Raw genomic sequence first — 17,757 nt, 5'->3', positions numbered from 1 at the left:
ATAATAACAATTTCTCTTGACCTGGATGACACCATGAACAGAATAACTCTCAGTTTACAGATATCCTTCAAAAACAGGCAAAAGTCATCACCTTCAAAATAATTGCTTTCATTTATATATAGCATAGTTTCTGGCACATTGACAGAGAACTAAGGACTACAGTACTAGGAGCTTGGTTGAGTACAGTAAACAGTGCACTTATCATGCAGTTTCACATACAAGCTGACATTGGCAATAGGTTTGGCTATCAATGTGCTATTGACATTATAACATGTAGGATCCAGTACGTTCAGATAGTACAGTAGTATCACTGACCTCCCTTTCTCTCCCTACTGTACCCTTACCTACAGTAGTCTTGACCAAGAATGTTAGTGCCATAATTTGTATCGTTTTTTTTGGGGGGGTAGGGCCCTATATGGCCATCACTCAAATAGCTTGTAGTCCTTATTGCACTATTGAATATGAACAGTAGAAAGTATACCGGTGCTGGGGCCGAGTGGATAAAGGGGGTGGCATTGAAGCAATGAGGCTTAGCAATCGGGAGGTCCCAGGTTTGATAACCGGCCGGGTCATAGTAAGGTGGGTTTTTCATCTGAGAGCAATCTACTGTTTTCCAATATGAAATAACTTTCTAATTTATAAGATTCCAAATCTGAGTTAAAATGTTGAATTGGAAGCCACCCGACATGTAAGTTGTAATCCATTGGCTCTTGTGGGCTTCTCCCACATTTGTGGTCACTCAAGCCTGGTAACAATAACTGCTGATTATTATTATTATTAAAAACAGTAGAAGGTTCTGAAGGCATACTACAACATAAGTACAGTAACACTTATTTACTGTTGGCTTTTTCTCTTCCTAGTTCAGCGCATTGAGATGTTTGTAATATTTATGGGCTATATAAGAACTGCATTCTCAGTAGTTGTAGTAGTAGTAATATTCCAACAATTGGTGTTCACTACAGATACACACGGTCTTTTGTCAATTAGAGAATGCCTTCCCCCTGCATCATACCAGTTTGGTCCTTAGATGAAAGGCATTGTCCAGGTGAACATAATTTATAAATTTGACTCTACATGTTAGACAGAAGAACATATATTCTAAGCATCCTGTTGAAAACTGCCTTCCATATACATACATCTATCATTTTCAGATAACAAGATTTAAAGTTGTTTACATGTTTCTTACCAAGATAAACTTGAAGCAAGCAGACCTGTAAACTTCAACTTCCTTTAGATTAAAGAATGTGATAATTTCATCTCTCAATATCGATGCCAATGTAGGAATTGAATACAAGTTTTACCAGGAAGCATAACATATATTTGTTCTTCTTTCATTAGTCAAAAATGTATTTTTTTGCTCTGGACTATCCTTTTAAGCTAACAAGATGCTGATAACATCAAGGCAGTGCTTTCCATTCCTAAAGTTTCAAAGGAGATTAATCTAGATGCGTTACGTCGTCGACCTTGAAAATGAAATTATTCTGACTGCGGCAAAAAATAAATCTATACTTCCGTTTTGGATAAAACCTACTTTGTATGGATACACCCATACTGTATATAATGGAAAGTAGATCTAAGCCTTAGCAATGGTATGCCCTCCAGAATGTTCTTTTCATAACTAACAATCCATCACTGCTACTTTACAAGATGCAAACCCATTTATGGCAACAAAATAACAATTGCGGTCAGCTTCAATACAAACTAGTAGTAGGGAGAGAGTCGGAGGTGGGGGGGGGTCTGTTTACATGTGGAAAAAGTCTCACCTTTTTGTAGGATAACTCAAAAAGATTTTTTATTAGGTCATGAGAGTTTAATCAGAACTGGTGTTTAAATTTTAAGTTCCACTAATAGAGGTGGATCAAAGCCAGTTTCACATTTTTCAAGTGGATGTAACCAGAGTCAATTGGACTGTTGTGACCTCAGTCTTCATTGTCATGAAGATACACCGCTGCACAACTGAACCCCCCCACCCCCCCCTAAAAAAAAATGAAGTATTGATGGATGGACACTGAACGATTTTTCTTTTTTCTTTTTGGTAACATGCAAAATTATTTCCCCAAGATTGCTTTAAACATTTGTCAAAAAACAATTCAGTGAACATTCAGAGTTTGCATAGCAACTATTGAGCCTTGTTAAATATTGTCAGATGTAAATGTAGCACTGATGTTCTATAGTGTACAAAAAAATAAATTATGCATCTTTTCATGTCATAAAGCAATTTAGCCATCTTTTGTAGCATTTTGCTATACTACACCAGATAAATTATTCCAGGTAGGTTATTCCATGTGTTCCCTCCAATCCTCTCCCCCCACCCACCCTCACTCCATTCCCTGCTTCAGACTGTCCCATTGAATGACAGACAATGTCTAAGTGACCGCATGGTGCATACGTACTGTTGTGCGTAGAGTGATGGGTGTACCATATCACTGTGAATACTCTGCAGTACCTAGATCACCAATTTCCAACAATTTTCACTGAATTTCATGTGCCAAGATGAGTAGCAAGCTGTCAAGGCTACAAAGCATAGAGATACTTCCCACCTTTTAGAATTTCTCTAGTCTTCTTTTCAAAAATTATCACACCAGTACCACACTATCAACAATCAACTGTTTATCTAAAACGAATTCTGTTCAAATTTGGCGAGAGATCAGCCATAATACAAGTAATATACTTGACACAAATGTCATAGAATCCAACGACAATTAACCCAGTGAAGAACTGATCCGTAGCAAGCACTTACAGTTACTAGAACTGCATTTGTTTGCAAATACGCAGTACTTATTGTAGTACCCCTGGAGTGCTGGCAGTGTTAGAAAGAACTTTTCGGTTGTTCATGGTGTTATTTTTTGGGCGGACAGCACACCATTGCATTGTAATCGGCATTATAATAGGGTCTGATATTTTGTGTCTTCAGGTTTCTTCTCTCCTATAGGGTCCTTGATGGGGACTTGAGTGTCCCTCCTTGTCCTTTTTGTCTACTAAACTAAACTACCAGGGAGTATAGTATATAGGTACCTACAAATTGAGGGCGCTTGTGAGTGCAGCGACAGGCTCAGAATAAGTTGCCGGCATAGCTAGCCTCTGAAACTGCAAATGTACAGAGACGATATGAAACGGCAAATGTACAGAGACTATAGGAAACTTTAAGTTTCAACGTCCAGTCATGTAGGTATCGTTCACTGGGCAAGTTATGCCAATATTGTAGCTCGCACGCGCACTACAATAACAGTGATGTTCTGAGTTCCACAACCAGTACGTGGCTGTATTGGGCAAACGGTGACTTTTGAAATGTACATGTATATATGCAGATTTGGGCACTTATAAGGAATATTTAGTACTCTGCATGATGTGGACGCCAAAATAATTTGAACTAAGCTCTGTCCGATGATTCTTGAAAGACTTGAATTTAGAGTTTTTTAGAATTTTTTTTGCCCTTCCAACAAATTTTGCTTTTTTACCATTCTGAAATTAGATGCTATTACTTAGAGAATTCAAACACTTTCCCTTTTGAACCAACATAAAATAAATATTTGGGATGGCTTAATGTTTCCTTTTCAGAAGTTTATAAGTTGAAAATATGGTAAAATTATAATGGTTAACTTTCCCATTCGACCACCAAGTTCCACTAAATGTTGTGGTCACTACATATTTACTGACGTCTTGAATATTTTAAGGATGCATGGTTCCTTTTAAAAAGTTTTCCAACTTGAAAACATTCTACAAAATACAACAGTTACCATAGTATTGTATTTGGAATACCTGCATTGAAGTCGGTGGTTGCACTAAGAAGGAAGGTGTAAGGTGAAAGTCTTCATGTAACAACACAACTTTATATATTACCCCGGTCCCTCGATGAGATGTTCACCAAAAGATACGTGTAATATGTACACAAAACTTCCATTCACTTGTTGTGTCTACCTCACCCCAACCCCCACCACCACACCTCTCCCTCCCCCTTACCCCTTCATTTCCTTGGTTATATATTACTATTTGCACTAAGTGGATGACACAAAAGTCTCAGATACTTTTTCAACTGTACAGTTCACTTTTATGTACAAACAACCCTTGTCTAAAGGAAACCTGCAGAAACCTACAGACTTGGCTACCAGATGGTCAGTTGTGCATGCACTGTAGAAAACCAATTAAACAATGTACAATCATATAGCTAGACCATTAAAATCAATGTTATGACAAAAATTCACTTTCAAACTTAGCTGAGAAAGAATCAATCAATCAGCCAGAATATTCTAAGAAGGGGGGAAACAAATTGTGACCTTTCTTTAATGGACTACCAATGGACCTATTATAAATACCTCAGTATTATGGGCACAAATGGGTCTACTGACAGACACTAAGCAACAAGCACAACCAATTTATCTTTTATAGCTGTTTACCAACCCCCATGAATCAAAACTTTGCATCTGAAATGGAATCTACTTTACATAAAAGATTTATTGCTTACGTGACAACAACTAAATAGTACTGAATTCTATAGAGATAAGCTGAGATTTTAAATGGCAAGCAGATACCTAGAATAAATGTTTCCCAAAGTGGAAAAAAACCCCCATAAAGTCAGTGTTGAAATGTTAATGGTTAACATACTTCTGATAACGATGTACATTCTGCTTTGCTTTAGGGGTTGAAACTGTAAACTTAAAGGTGTACAGACACCTATGAACAATAGTGTCATTATCGCTCTACTAGGCATTAGAAATCATGAAATCATTAAAATAGCTGCAACTCCCATCAAAATCCCTAAAAGACCAGTTTACAAGTCTTTTCATAGTTCTAAGTTCATATATGAATAAATATTAGCTAATTATGCAAGATTGATGATGTAAAGGGAGTAACTGCCTAATTTTCAGTTCTTCCGTCATTTTTACAACCTTAGTTTCAAGGACACTGAATACAGGTTTGTGGCCTTTAGAAGGCGATTATTTGAAATAATTTGTCTTCTTTGGAAAGAAATATGGCACATTATTCAAATGATATATGAGGGCTTGTAATTAGGGGTTACCTTATTAAGGGCTAAATTTGATGAGTGCAACACTCCACATCATAGTCTGCACATACTATATATGAGTTTCCCAGATGTATAGTGTATTCATAGTGTTGATTGCTACTGTAAGCATTAGATCTAAATTGGGAGTTAGTTTAAACAGGTTGCTGGATCTCAAAGATACCACCAATTATACTCCCCACACAGGACACATTTGTGACTTTGTTTTTACTGCTGAATAACTTCCAGGCCAAACAAGCAAAACATCTGCTAAGATTAATCAAATTTGACAATTGTTAGCAAATTAAGTGTCTAGATTTACAACCAGGGAAACCATTTCAGTCTTACCTATAAATTTCCAAGATTTGACATTTTCACCCTTTCTAGGAGAAGGGAACTTTCATACCTTTTTGTACAATACCCAACCACAAGAGGTCAAGTCCCTGGATCCTTTCTCAGTAGGTCACAAAGTCTTACTAAAATCTGGCATGATTGTTGCTTATTTTTGGGGCAATTTCAGTCTCATAAACAGTAGGGCATAGACTATAAGCCAGTTACAATGCAGGCAGGGTAAGTTGTAATATATTACAACCAGAAATGTTAGTCTGTCTAGAGAGGTATAATGTGTGAGAAAGGGGTGCAATGGGAATAGAATGCCAGGGCAGGGGGAAAGAGAAGGGAGAAGGAGAAATGGGAGACGACGAGTGGTCAGGAGGTGGTAGGGAAAGGGAGGTGGGAAGGGAGTGGAATGGAGGGAAGGGAAGGGAGTGGAATGGAGGGAAGGGAGTAGAATGGACTGAAGAGGAGGGAATGAAGTAGAATGGACTGGAGAGGAGGGAAGGGAATGGAATGGAGGGAAAGGAGAAGAACGGTATGGAGGAAGGGAGTGGAATGAACTGGAGAGGAGGGAAAGGAGTGGAATTGAATGGAGAGGAGGGAAGGGAGTAGAATGGAATGGAGGGAAGGGAGTAGAAGGAGGGAAGGGAGTAGAATGTAGTGGAGTGGAGGGAAGGAGAAGCAGAGGAGGGAAGGAAAGATGCTCATAAGAACGATAACGATCACACAAGAATGAATCTAATTCTCACATGAGTACTGTAGTTGCTCACGAACACGACTTAAAAACTTGATTCGAGGAAAATGTGATTTTTAAGTGCAAAATCAATTTCATGTAGAGTCAGAACAAATTTAAAATTTATTGTTAGCATTTAGTTTTAAAATTGCACATTCTTGTTGTAAGCTAGGTCCATCAATGTGCAGATGTATAGAAGGCAGGTTTGCATATAATCAACAAAAACTTAGAATCTAGAAGACTGCCAGGATGAAGAATCCAAAAGACTGGGATGAAAAGATGAGATATTAAGTACATCCACGGAAAGAAAGAAACAAGAAACTTCAGCAATCTCGTCCACAAAAATTAATAAGCTAGCTGTATCGTACTTTGTGATCCTCAGAACTGGAAACCTGTACAATTCACAGGTGAGAGCTTAATGCCTCCTACTTCTCCCGATCCACTAGCGCTTCACTAATTTCACAATTTTTAGAAAGCATGTGAGAATTCTTCCGTGATCTTTTACAAAGTCCAGGCTTCCAAGATATTGAGCAGAGCCACAAAGACTATAAGAATCAAAGGAATATAAATGTTTAGCGTGAAGTGCCACAACCTCGAGAGAGAGAGGGGGAGATCTCTCGAGAGAAAACAGCATCAGACAGGACTTACAGTAGGTAAATCTCAAAAGTACTAGCTCGGGGAAATTGTGAAATTGCAATGTTGACAGTGCTTTGATCTTTCACGATTCATAACAGTCCTGTGTACTAGTCATGGGTTTAGTATCATCCAGGCCTTAGCAATATGAAACCTCAAAGTTTATATGCATGTGGTAGGTAGCATATATTTGTATACATGCATGTGTGATCATTTGAACTAGAGGGATCTTTCTGTAAACTTGCAATAATTAATGATGCATACATGTACTGTACATATATCTACAGTACTGTATTTCTAATAAAGTTGAGCTGTGTAGATCTATACCGTTCTGAAGTTACTGTATCCAATAAAAGTCTCACAATATGTACATGTAAGTTTCATTCTATTATTTCATATTACTGTACAGCTTTGTAATGCAATACAAATGCAATATAATGGCATGTGAAAAATGCATGCATTTATATACATGTATGACAATCACTTGTATTCACAAGAATATTAATTTCCTCCTCTTCTTCCTCACCGTTCATCTCCACAATGATCCCATCTACCAACTATCTACCACCCTACTGTCCCTCGATCCTCCAAAATTTTTTCCCTGGTTCGATTAATTCTACCGTTGCTCTCTTAAAACGGTTCCCAACTTTTCATACAATAATTAACTCAATCTGCCGGATAAAAATTAACCTAAATTGCATTGCTTACAAATTGAAATTCCCCTATCACAATACTTTCCACAAATCGGTACATGAACAACGCTATCATCACAGGTAATAAGAGCTCCCTTAAAAACTCCTCTATGCACGACAGGTGTTTCTTAAATAGCATCTCTTTGTAGAGATCCAAAGCAAAAATTTCAAAAGAGCTGGAGGTTCCCTTACAATCTTTATTGTACTTATACTTCCTGCCTACTAGATCCATGGAGTACCTATTGACCGTATTTCTTTACCTTCCTTCACAGAGCTCCTTGATCCCAGTAAAGCCCACCCAAGCATGACCAGGATAATTTATCAGTTGTAAATAGATTGTCCAGGAGGAGCAGATGCAGATGAACTGGGAAATTGGGAATGAGTGAAGCATAGAGCTCCCTAGATGAAGATACTACATAACAGACATTCTAAGTGAATGTACAGATATACCTGTACAATGGGGTTGGAATTTAGCCACATAATATTTCGCTCCCTTGTTGAAAGGTTGTATTCAGTGCGTCGTTAACCCTTGCAACTTTTGAGTTACAATAAGATGCATAAATTTACATCATAACATGGATCTATATTCAAACATCAAGCACCCAGCAACGGACAAATTTTTTGTATTATAACTGTTTTTTCATGTCATGCTTCAAAGCGCTCGCTCTGAAAGTATCAGCACTATGAATATCTTGTTTCTACCAGACAAAACTAATAAACTGTTTGTACTGTCAGTATGAGTGCTGTGAAGCATGGGATGGGAGGCCAGTATAGAGTAGTTAAAAGCATTAGATATCAGATAAAGATTAGGAACTGTTCATGCTGCCAATACAAGTGCTTGGAAGCATGATATGACTGGACAGTATAGAGTGGTATTAGCACTGGAAAATTGGACCGTATCAAATGATATCAAGGAAGAACAAGGAAGTCTCTTAATTTATAAAATGTAAGAAAGTGACATCAATTAAACAAAAACAACTTCTATACTGAACATTTTCATCGTTAATAACGAGAAAAGTACGATACTGTTTACCACTTGTGGAAGGATCAAATTGTCATGACAACTTTATCAAACCAAGACGTAGGCCCCCATCTTCTGGCTAAATGCGTGATTGAGTTATCAAATAATAACGCTTGTAAGCAATATCTATGCAGAAATGTGCCTGCCACTAGTAATAATTTTGTCCGCCTCTACAAAGCTAACAAAACAGGTAAGGAATCATCTAGTACTATAGCCAGGGGGCTAGCTCTTGTATTACAACTCAGTGCCGAAAAAAATGTATATTGAAGAGTAATGAAACTCAGAGGTTCCTCTTCGACTATCATTTATTTGTGGTTGGCAAGATTTTCTCTAAGTTGAATTTTTTCATTTTCTCACACAGCACCATTTTTTTTTCCTCAGGGTAAAATCTGTATTCATGTAAAAATCAGAAATAAAACATGGAAATTCCAATTCAAAGACCTCCTTTTAAGTTCATACAAGAGGTGAGTACTCCGATTCAAAAGATATATTGAGAGGAAAAGGACAAAACGAATGGAAATGACTCTATTCGACATTGTCTGCACTTTTGAAGGTAAATTTATGGCGAGGAGTTCTATCATGTACTACTAAATCTCATAATGTTGGTTACAAGTCCTGACTTGGACAAACCACAAAATCAGAGTCAAGGAGGGTGTAATTGTTGATTGGAGGCAGGTAAGAGTGCAGCAATTTATGCAATTTTATGCAAACTATGCAAATGCAAATTATGCAATTATGCAAATTCATGCAATTTATGATTTGTGATATATATTGCAGGGAATAATCCACCCAATACTCATCACATCGTAAAATATACAAGAGTCAAGACAGTCAAATTGCTATGCAAGTGCAAAGATGTACTAATTAATGCAGTACAAAAACGATCTTTTTTTGAGAGACAATATTTATTCAAAGCCTTGACACTTTGAATACTTCATTATTCCCTGTATTGAACAGGACATGTTTGGCCAGTCGAAAACTGCGGCTCACATAAATACTGCAGTGACTGTAATTAGGTCAAATTTGTACTGATGTGTATTGACTATTGATCAAAATAGACAGACAAATGTACTGTAGAATATTAGGACTACTGAGTGGTGAGATCTCTTTGTAGCAGCTCTGAAGGCTCTGAACTTTGTTTCTTATAAATACTATGATCCCTTGCTAAAAATAATTTAATATATCATAATAATATTCTACTCACTACACAGGTAATTCGCATAGGTTACTCATCTCTCCTACAGTGTACATATTGGACATTCATCATATTTTTTCGAACAACCAAATTTACTTTTCGAACAACGAAAAAGTAAGACCAAAAAATTCCTTACACATTTGCTCTGTATATCTTGTGCAGCGTACTTTTGGAGTGGGATTAATTATGACAGTACATAACAGCCTACAGATCTGTTCAGCATCAGATCTAATTTCCTTACTTTGCATTCAAGTATTTTTGCATTATTATTTCATTCCATCTCTGGCATATACTCTAGATCCAAGGATCCTGCTTTGACAAGATACATGGCGTAAGCAAGGATGTAAATTTGTTAGAACGATATATATACAGTATATATATATTTTTGAGATCCTCTTTGCAGGATAAATTCGTAGGGACTTTATTTTCTGGTCGTCCTACACATGGACAACCACGCCTTAGTTTTTGGTTGTCTGAAAAGCAAATTTTATTTTTAATATCCGAAAATAATGTAGCAAAATAGCAATGAACCATATGTAGACTGCAGGAAGATGTGTAGCATTGATAAATAGAACAAAGTCTTTTGGGATGATACCAATTTATCGTTTTAACTACTTGGCGGTAATTACTGTTGTTACAATGCAGTCTGAACTTGAACACAGCTAGCCATCTGTAAGACAGATCTCCAAAGCTGATTTCGTTTGGCCGAACAGAATGTTTGGTCATCTCAGAGGACCAGCGACTATTAACAAACTGCTCTGCCCTTAGTAGTTATTTATTACTCACCAGTTTCTTTTGTGTTAGAAGCTCCAAAATAGTTATCAACACGTGACCGTCCCTGAGATCTTTGAAGAGATCTGAAACCAGTCTCTGCTTCGTTTGGCTGCCACTGTGAACCTGCAAGAGGAAAAGAAAGGCATTCCAGATGGTAGGGTCAAGAACCGACATAGAAATCTCAAAACTCACCGGGTTTGGATATTAAACAGTGACGAGCTTACCTGTCTCCTCACAACCTCATAGAGGGTGCACAGTGTTAAAAAGTTACCACTTCACTCTAGACACGGTAGAGCCAGAGAACTGAGGTTGTGGGGGGACAGGTAAGCAAGGAGTGACATAAATAAAGAACATGCTTTGTCTTCTGACAAAATGCTACATGTTGCACATTAGCTTTACTGTACATAGAGCTATCTAGTTGTTCAAGTCTGAATTTCGGAAAACAAACTTTCGAAGTAGATTCAATGTTTCTATAAATTCTTAATTTATGCACTCTGACCAAGTGGGATTAATGGAAAAAACCTGCCGCAATCTAAAGAAAGAAATTTATTTTCTGTTGCCCGTGTGGCGCAAACAATTTACCGTAAAATCACTGTGACGGCCCATGTCAGCATGTTCATTACACAGATGTAAACAAAATAGTCTACACATGTATGCGCCCCTATGCAAGATATTAGTCCTACACTTGTATCGTCCACTTTTTACAAAATTTTACAGAGGAAAGGTCTGAAAACAGCTCTTTATTCATGGCAATGAAGACATTTTGCAAGTTACATTGCTAAGAAACTTTTTCAAAAACTGTCAAGTTTGTAATAATTTTTCCCTGTAGCTTGATAAAATTATTAATTTCTCAACCAAAACATTGAATTCAAATGCCTTCTACAGCGATAGCGAACACCACCCCTCATCCAGCCACTCATCCTACCCTACCCCCTGTCCATTGATAACACTACAGGTAGGGGCCCCTCAGAATGCTGGTGCCCCTCAAAATGTAGGTGAACAAATATTATTGGCTAGAAAAAAAACTGAACCTGTCATGAACTTTCTATTATACTTTTTAGATAGGATATATATATGATTAATTTAAAATTGCCAACAACTAAAAAATTATTTTATAGTTTCAAAAAAAATATATGGGTACAATCATCTAATTGCTTACCGTGCATCTAAAATTTGCTATTAATTGAAGTGTACCTTCTTGGCACTGCATCAAAAACGGACAACTAGGGGGTAATTTACATTGCAAAATTACATGTTTGTAGAATGATGATCAGTGAAATATAGCACTTTGTACGTAACTTGATATTTTTGAAAACATCATTACTTGATCAGAATCAGCATTTTGAGGGGCATTAAACCAGCGTTTTGAGGGTCAATAAAAACAAATATGAAAAATTAATAAATCCATTATAGTGTAATATCAAAACTGTATTTTTACATGAAACATATAATTTTACACTAATAACACCAAAAATAAACACTAACCTCACATATTTTGTAATTTAACTACATTAAATAAGTTGCTCTCATATTTTTTTTAAATGTTCTGAGAAATATTTACTATTTCCTTCTACAGTATTCTCTCAATTCTATGTCCATTACATTTACTAAGATATGTACAATTCACAACATACTGCCAAAATGACTACTATATAAATGAAGATCTCATTTGGATGTAAGTTTTGCTATCTTTAAGATTTTTAACATTGTGGGTGAGTTCAACTGGGTGGGTGCTTATGGGTTGGCGCAAAATACAGTACCACACACATATAGTATAAACGAATATTAATTACACTTTAAAGAACCTACATTCACATGTAACAGTTTCATGTAGCTGAAGAAAGAACAATCTGTTTTTAACTGTAATGATTTATATTTAACAGATAATAAACAACTTTATCATTTGAAACTTTAATGAAACAAATAAAGCATCATCAGAAAAGACAAACTTGTAAAGGGTAATAACTAAACTATAAAATTAATCAACTTTTCATTTCACAAACACATGTTTATTGATAAATGTATTTCTACATTCTTCCACATTTCACCATCCCTGGTTGCACTTCTGCTTCATACACTTCACCATAAAATATGGAAGCAGACTCTTTTTCCATTTCCTGTGGCATACCCTTATCTACTCCAAATGGCTTCCCTAAATACATCATCTCCCACCTTTTGTAGAACTCTACCAATAAACACTTCTTCTTCATATTTCACCTTAACCCACATCGACACTTTCACATCCTTCATATCCAACCTTCTTAACTCCATCACATCTACACCTTCAACCTCGACAGCATCTACACCTTCAACCTCAAAGTCATCTGCACCATCAACCTCAACCTCTTCTGCACCTTCAACCTCAATATCATCTACAGACATCTCTTCAACAGATGAGTCATCAACAAGAAGTAGCCGACGCACACACTTCCCTTGTGTGCAAGCAGGCAAAATCATATCAGGCTTGACTCCATTTTCATCTTTACATGCAGCTTTACTGCATATAATTGGGAAGCCAGCACATTCAAGCATTTGGGACACAGTTTCAACTTCTCTGCCTCACACTTGCCATCTGGTTTCAGGCAAACACAATGTGACTTGTACTTCAAAAATGTCTCTAGATTACACTGTTTCTTCAACTTATTGTCTTGTCTGGCTTTGTCCCTTGCTTCGCTCTCTTTATTCAATAACTCCACTGACTCTTATATTTGTTGTCCTTCCATGGATCCATAGACTTGAGTTACCCTCATGTTACTTGTTACCTTTGGTTTTGGCTTCACTTTCTTAATTGTCAGTAGTCCATCAATCTCCCTCAATGGTGTACTCTTGAATGAATCTTCAAGCTTCTGGATGGTTTCTAATGAGTTCTCCAGTTTTTGCGTATAGTACTGCTTGGTGTACTTCTTGATGCCAACTGGCGACTCAACCATTGATGTGTTGGAAGTTGATGATGAAGGTCCTGCTGTTTTATCAGTTTCATCTTGAAACAGATGATGCTTGAACAAATTTGTCCTTTTGCATCCATTCAACACTCAGGCCATGGTTAGTTACACCATGGAGCTATAAACCTGGGATTTATAGCTCCATGGTTACACCAACACGTTTTGCTGCATTTTTTATTATTTCAAGTTTGTTTGCCCACCGTGGCCAAACATCTGCCAATTTCTTCATGAAACCATCCCTGTTGACTGTGCATTCCGCTGAAAAGAGTTCTCCCTTGCTGTTATGGTATTCACAGTGCAAATTTTGATTGATTTGGTCATGTAATTGTGTGACTCCAGTGGTATCAGGTGGAGTGATGAAAAGATGCATTTCTTTTGCTCTCAAGAACCTCAACACCTCAATATCAAATCTGGAACTGTGGCCATCAGAAACAATGACAACTGGTCTTGCTACCTTCTGTGCTGCTAAGTGTCGATCTAATCACTTGTACGCTGACAACAGGGATTCATGTGTTTGAGAACCACGTTCAGTTGTTGATATAAGAAGATTTGGAATGTTCTCGACAGCAATGTCAGGAGCCATATGTACAAGTGTAGATAGTTGAGTTAGAAGAAATCCAAAGTATTGTTTATTGTCTTTAGCATGTTTGTTGGTTACTTTTGCTCTTTTATTACTTAAGTGGGGAATATTTTTCCATTTGTTGACTGTCAATATGCCAAGGAATGGGAAAACAAAAAAAAAATTTGTAAAGGAGGTGTCATGTTTTGTATTTTTCATTAGGGAAAATCAGCATTCTGAGGGGCAATACACCAGCATTTTGGGAACCTCAGTGGGAAAAAATACAAGAAACACAATCAATTTTAAATAACTCTTAGAGAGTTTAAAATGAGTGAACCAGTCAAAATTTGTTGTTAATTCATCACGTTCCTGGAAAATTATTAGCAAAATTGTTGACCAGCATTTTGAGGGGCAAGTGTTTTTTAGTGTGGTTTTTCTCCATGCAAAAAAAAAATCATAAAAAAATATTTTCATGTTTGGACCCAAATGCAATCTAAGTTAATAGATAATCTTCATAATTATTCATTGTTTTACCCAATAATGTAAAACTGGTGAGCTGTAGGTGACTTACAAAAAACACCTACATTCTGAGGGGCCCCTACCTGTACCTGACCTAACAACCTCCTCCCCCTCCCCCCTCCCATAGTTTCTAACACCTGCTGTACCCTCCTCCCTAAATCTGGAGAAAGTAGACATGTTTACGCATCTATCTGATTGAATAGATGTCTGGATTTCTGCGGTAGGAATGAAAGATTCAAACACAAACATTCTGTCTCCATCAGTAGACACTTTTCTGATTGCTTCTAAAGGAATACCTGGGTACCTGCAGGCATATCTTGAGCCTCTCATGCAGACTTGTAAATGTTGACAATCAATTTCACCATCACGAAACATTACATGTGACACAGTAAAACAAAAGCCCGAGATGTTGGTGATTGACAACGGGTAGTAGGCACAGCATGAGAAACGTAATCGAAAAAGAAGTCTTTTGGTGCCGTTTGTTGACGTTAAAGAATTACTTCCTGCCATTAGCCAGAGTGACACAAGGAGGAAAAATAGAACAGAATTTATAGGACGGCTAGGAGGAAATGGGACGTCTCCTATTTTCTAAAAGAATTAAAAGAAAAAGCAGCAGAAAAAAGGCAAAACAATGACCAATTAAGACAAAAACATGATGTAAGTGATGAGATTTTCCCGGATCGTTAAAAAGCATCTATCTTTGCTGCAAGCGGCGGGACAGTTCTTGGGGAGTGACAGCAGAACAAATCAGGGGCCACAAGGGAGGCCTCCCGAGGGGGGGGTTGAGACTTGGTTTAAAGGCATAAAGCGGTCAGCCAACCAATTTGCTTCCTACCACGAAGTGTACCATGTCTTACAGTGCAAATTGTTCTCAGATTTTATGGTTTAAATTTGTCATACAAAAACATACCATGAGTTACCATCCAAATTCTCAATGAAATATAAACTACTTCTATATGATACAGTTGGTACATGTACATTAAACTGTCTGTGGAAGTCTCACAAATTAGTGATAGTCTTTTGAAATTGCCTTTTTAATATGGGGTGGGGGTGGGGGTGGGGGGGCAGTGGAACACATATAAAGTACTTACAAGTCTCTTTCTTATGTGACACTGTATATGTGCACAGCTAAAATGTCTTTTCTTGTTTTGGTTTTATTTCAGTATCTCCAAAGTGATGGAGGGTGATACCAATTTATCATTTTACCCTACAGTATTTTTGGGTATTAAGTTGCAGCGCCTTAGAGCGTTTATACTTTATTGGATAAGGCACTTTTATAAGTCTGGAGTATATACTTATTATTATTATTATTATTAGGTAAACTACAGTATTGTACTGAGATCCATAGGGAATAGAAGGCACACACTATTTCAGCTTTATGACTTTTGGTTTCGTAGCTAGGACAAACATTATAATCTAATTATATTCTTGATGAGGTAATCTCTTACGACTGACACTGAAACATAACTTTTCACACATCTTTTGGAGCTTAAAACACCAATTTTAAGAAAACACAGACAGAAATCTTTAGTTGTTTCCTAACACAGATCTATACACGTACTTCCATGCATGGACGAAATACTACTAAATTTGCTCACAGATTATCTCGCACTTATAAACCACATCCGAAAGAGCATGCAACCTGCAATGTTATCTGAAAGGATTAGTTGAGAAAAAGACTTTTCTAACCTTTAGAAGGTGAGCGTTGATCCACTTGCTAAAAGTCTTCTTTTGAATGTCTTCTCTTTCACCTGATGAAGCAAAGCAAACAGTCAATAGGATAAAATGGCCACACACCACCAAAAGGGATTTTCGATCAGAAAGAACCGACATACATGTGGGGAATATATATAAGGGCAATTGAAATCTTTTAATAGTACAAATACTGCAAAGGGCATCGATGCAGGGAGGGGGGGGGGGGGGGAGGATAAAGAAAATGAGAGGTATAATACAGTAGTTCTGGTGTGTCAGAGGGTTTTCCAAACATTGACCCAAACATTATGTGTGATTGATCGGATTGAGGATTGGCTGGTACCCGACAGGAATCCACAGTACTACCATTGACGTACGTACTACTGTGTGAGCTGGCTATGATGATCCACTCAATTCCAATAGTTTAGCTTAAAACTCATCAGAAGTTTAGATTCTTTTTTCGTATGATCAGTCCCTTTGATGGAAGTTCATAGGCTTTATCAGCCGCTCGATAAACATTACCGGTGACAGATCTGGAGTATGAATACTTCAGGGTAGTTCTAAGACACCCCCCCCCTGATTGCCGAAGCCCTGTATCAGAGAGAGAGTTAACATTCGGGGCTTCTAACACAGGAAGTAGACACATTAAAGTCATTGTCACAAGACATTTATAATGAATTACAAGCCAGTTTATTAGGTTTATGAACAGTGTTCTTAAAGACTGCCTACTGTGAGACATTATTTAAATTACACAAAATGTAGTGTTTTGCACTAGTTATCCTACTTTTCATAAGAGTTCAATTCTTAAACTTTAGTATGTCCCCAAAGGTTACATTCATGAACTTAGACATGCAGTACAAAAAAATTCAACAGCAAATTGAATTTCCACCTGGAATGTTACTGCACTTGTCCTTTTCTTGTTACTATTTAATGACCTCCTTTTTTTTTATTGTTAAAATATCAGGATACTGTACAGTGAGTAGATCAGTAGAGTAGATCAGTAGATCCATGGATGATGATGAAATGTGTATATTGCATCTACTGTACTGTAGTAGTGTACATTGTATGGAACAATGTGTCAAGTGCCTATTAGAACTTTAAACACAGTAAAATGGTAGCGCAGGGACCATTTTTGATCATGGGTATTACCACGATACTAATAATTAGCAGGCAAGACAATTATTTCTCCAAAATGGAGACATTGTTACAAATTAAAAAAATTCAATGAAATTACATGTCATTACTGTACACTTATGTATAAAGGGGGTAGGATGTGCCCCCCCCCAACTTTTTTCCAAAATAGAAAATGTGCCCTACTGGCAAATCAAATGTGCCCCTTTGATAAAGAACTGTCTTTTGGATATCTTAAGCCTTTGTTAATTTTAATATTTTATTTTAATTATTTATTTTTAGTCATATCATTTAAGTGATATGGCCGGTGTGTATCGGTTTATAGCATAACGAGTGGTGGTTGTGGAATGAGAAAGTGCCCCACTGATGTTGTGCCCCCCCCCCACTTTTTGGAAGCTTCCTACCCCCCTGTATGTATGGAAGGTTGTACCACTGAAATATTGCTCTTTGATCAGTCTGATCATCATGCAAGTAAACTAATGTAGGTTTACTTCCTCTCAAGTTTCAAACCCTTATCTTGTCCTCTTATTA

General features: G+C 37.1%; 1 protein-coding gene across 2 annotated transcripts in view; it reads right to left on the bottom strand.

Annotated features, from left to right (window-relative positions):
* LOC139963062 (dystrophin-like) overlaps nucleotides 1-17,757 on the bottom strand; it is a 237,055-nt gene that overhangs the window by 171,522 nt on the left and 47,776 nt on the right. For both annotated transcript variants that reach the window (XM_071963541.1, XM_071963540.1), the window contains exons 3-4: nucleotides 16,093-16,154; nucleotides 10,396-10,506 (exon numbers count right to left, since the gene is read on the bottom strand). In XM_071963541.1, the coding sequence (XP_071819642.1) occupies nucleotides 10,396-10,506; nucleotides 16,093-16,154 (173 nt within the window). The remainder of the gene's footprint in view (nucleotides 1-10,395; nucleotides 10,507-16,092; nucleotides 16,155-17,757) is intronic.

This window comes from Apostichopus japonicus, chromosome 21 (genome assembly GCF_037975245.1).
Source record: "Apostichopus japonicus isolate 1M-3 chromosome 21, ASM3797524v1, whole genome shotgun sequence".
NCBI lineage: Eukaryota > Metazoa > Echinodermata > Holothuroidea > Aspidochirotida > Stichopodidae > Apostichopus > Apostichopus japonicus.
The sequence above is the reverse complement of the archived record's forward strand: the minus strand, read 5'-3'. Positions and strand labels throughout refer to the sequence as shown.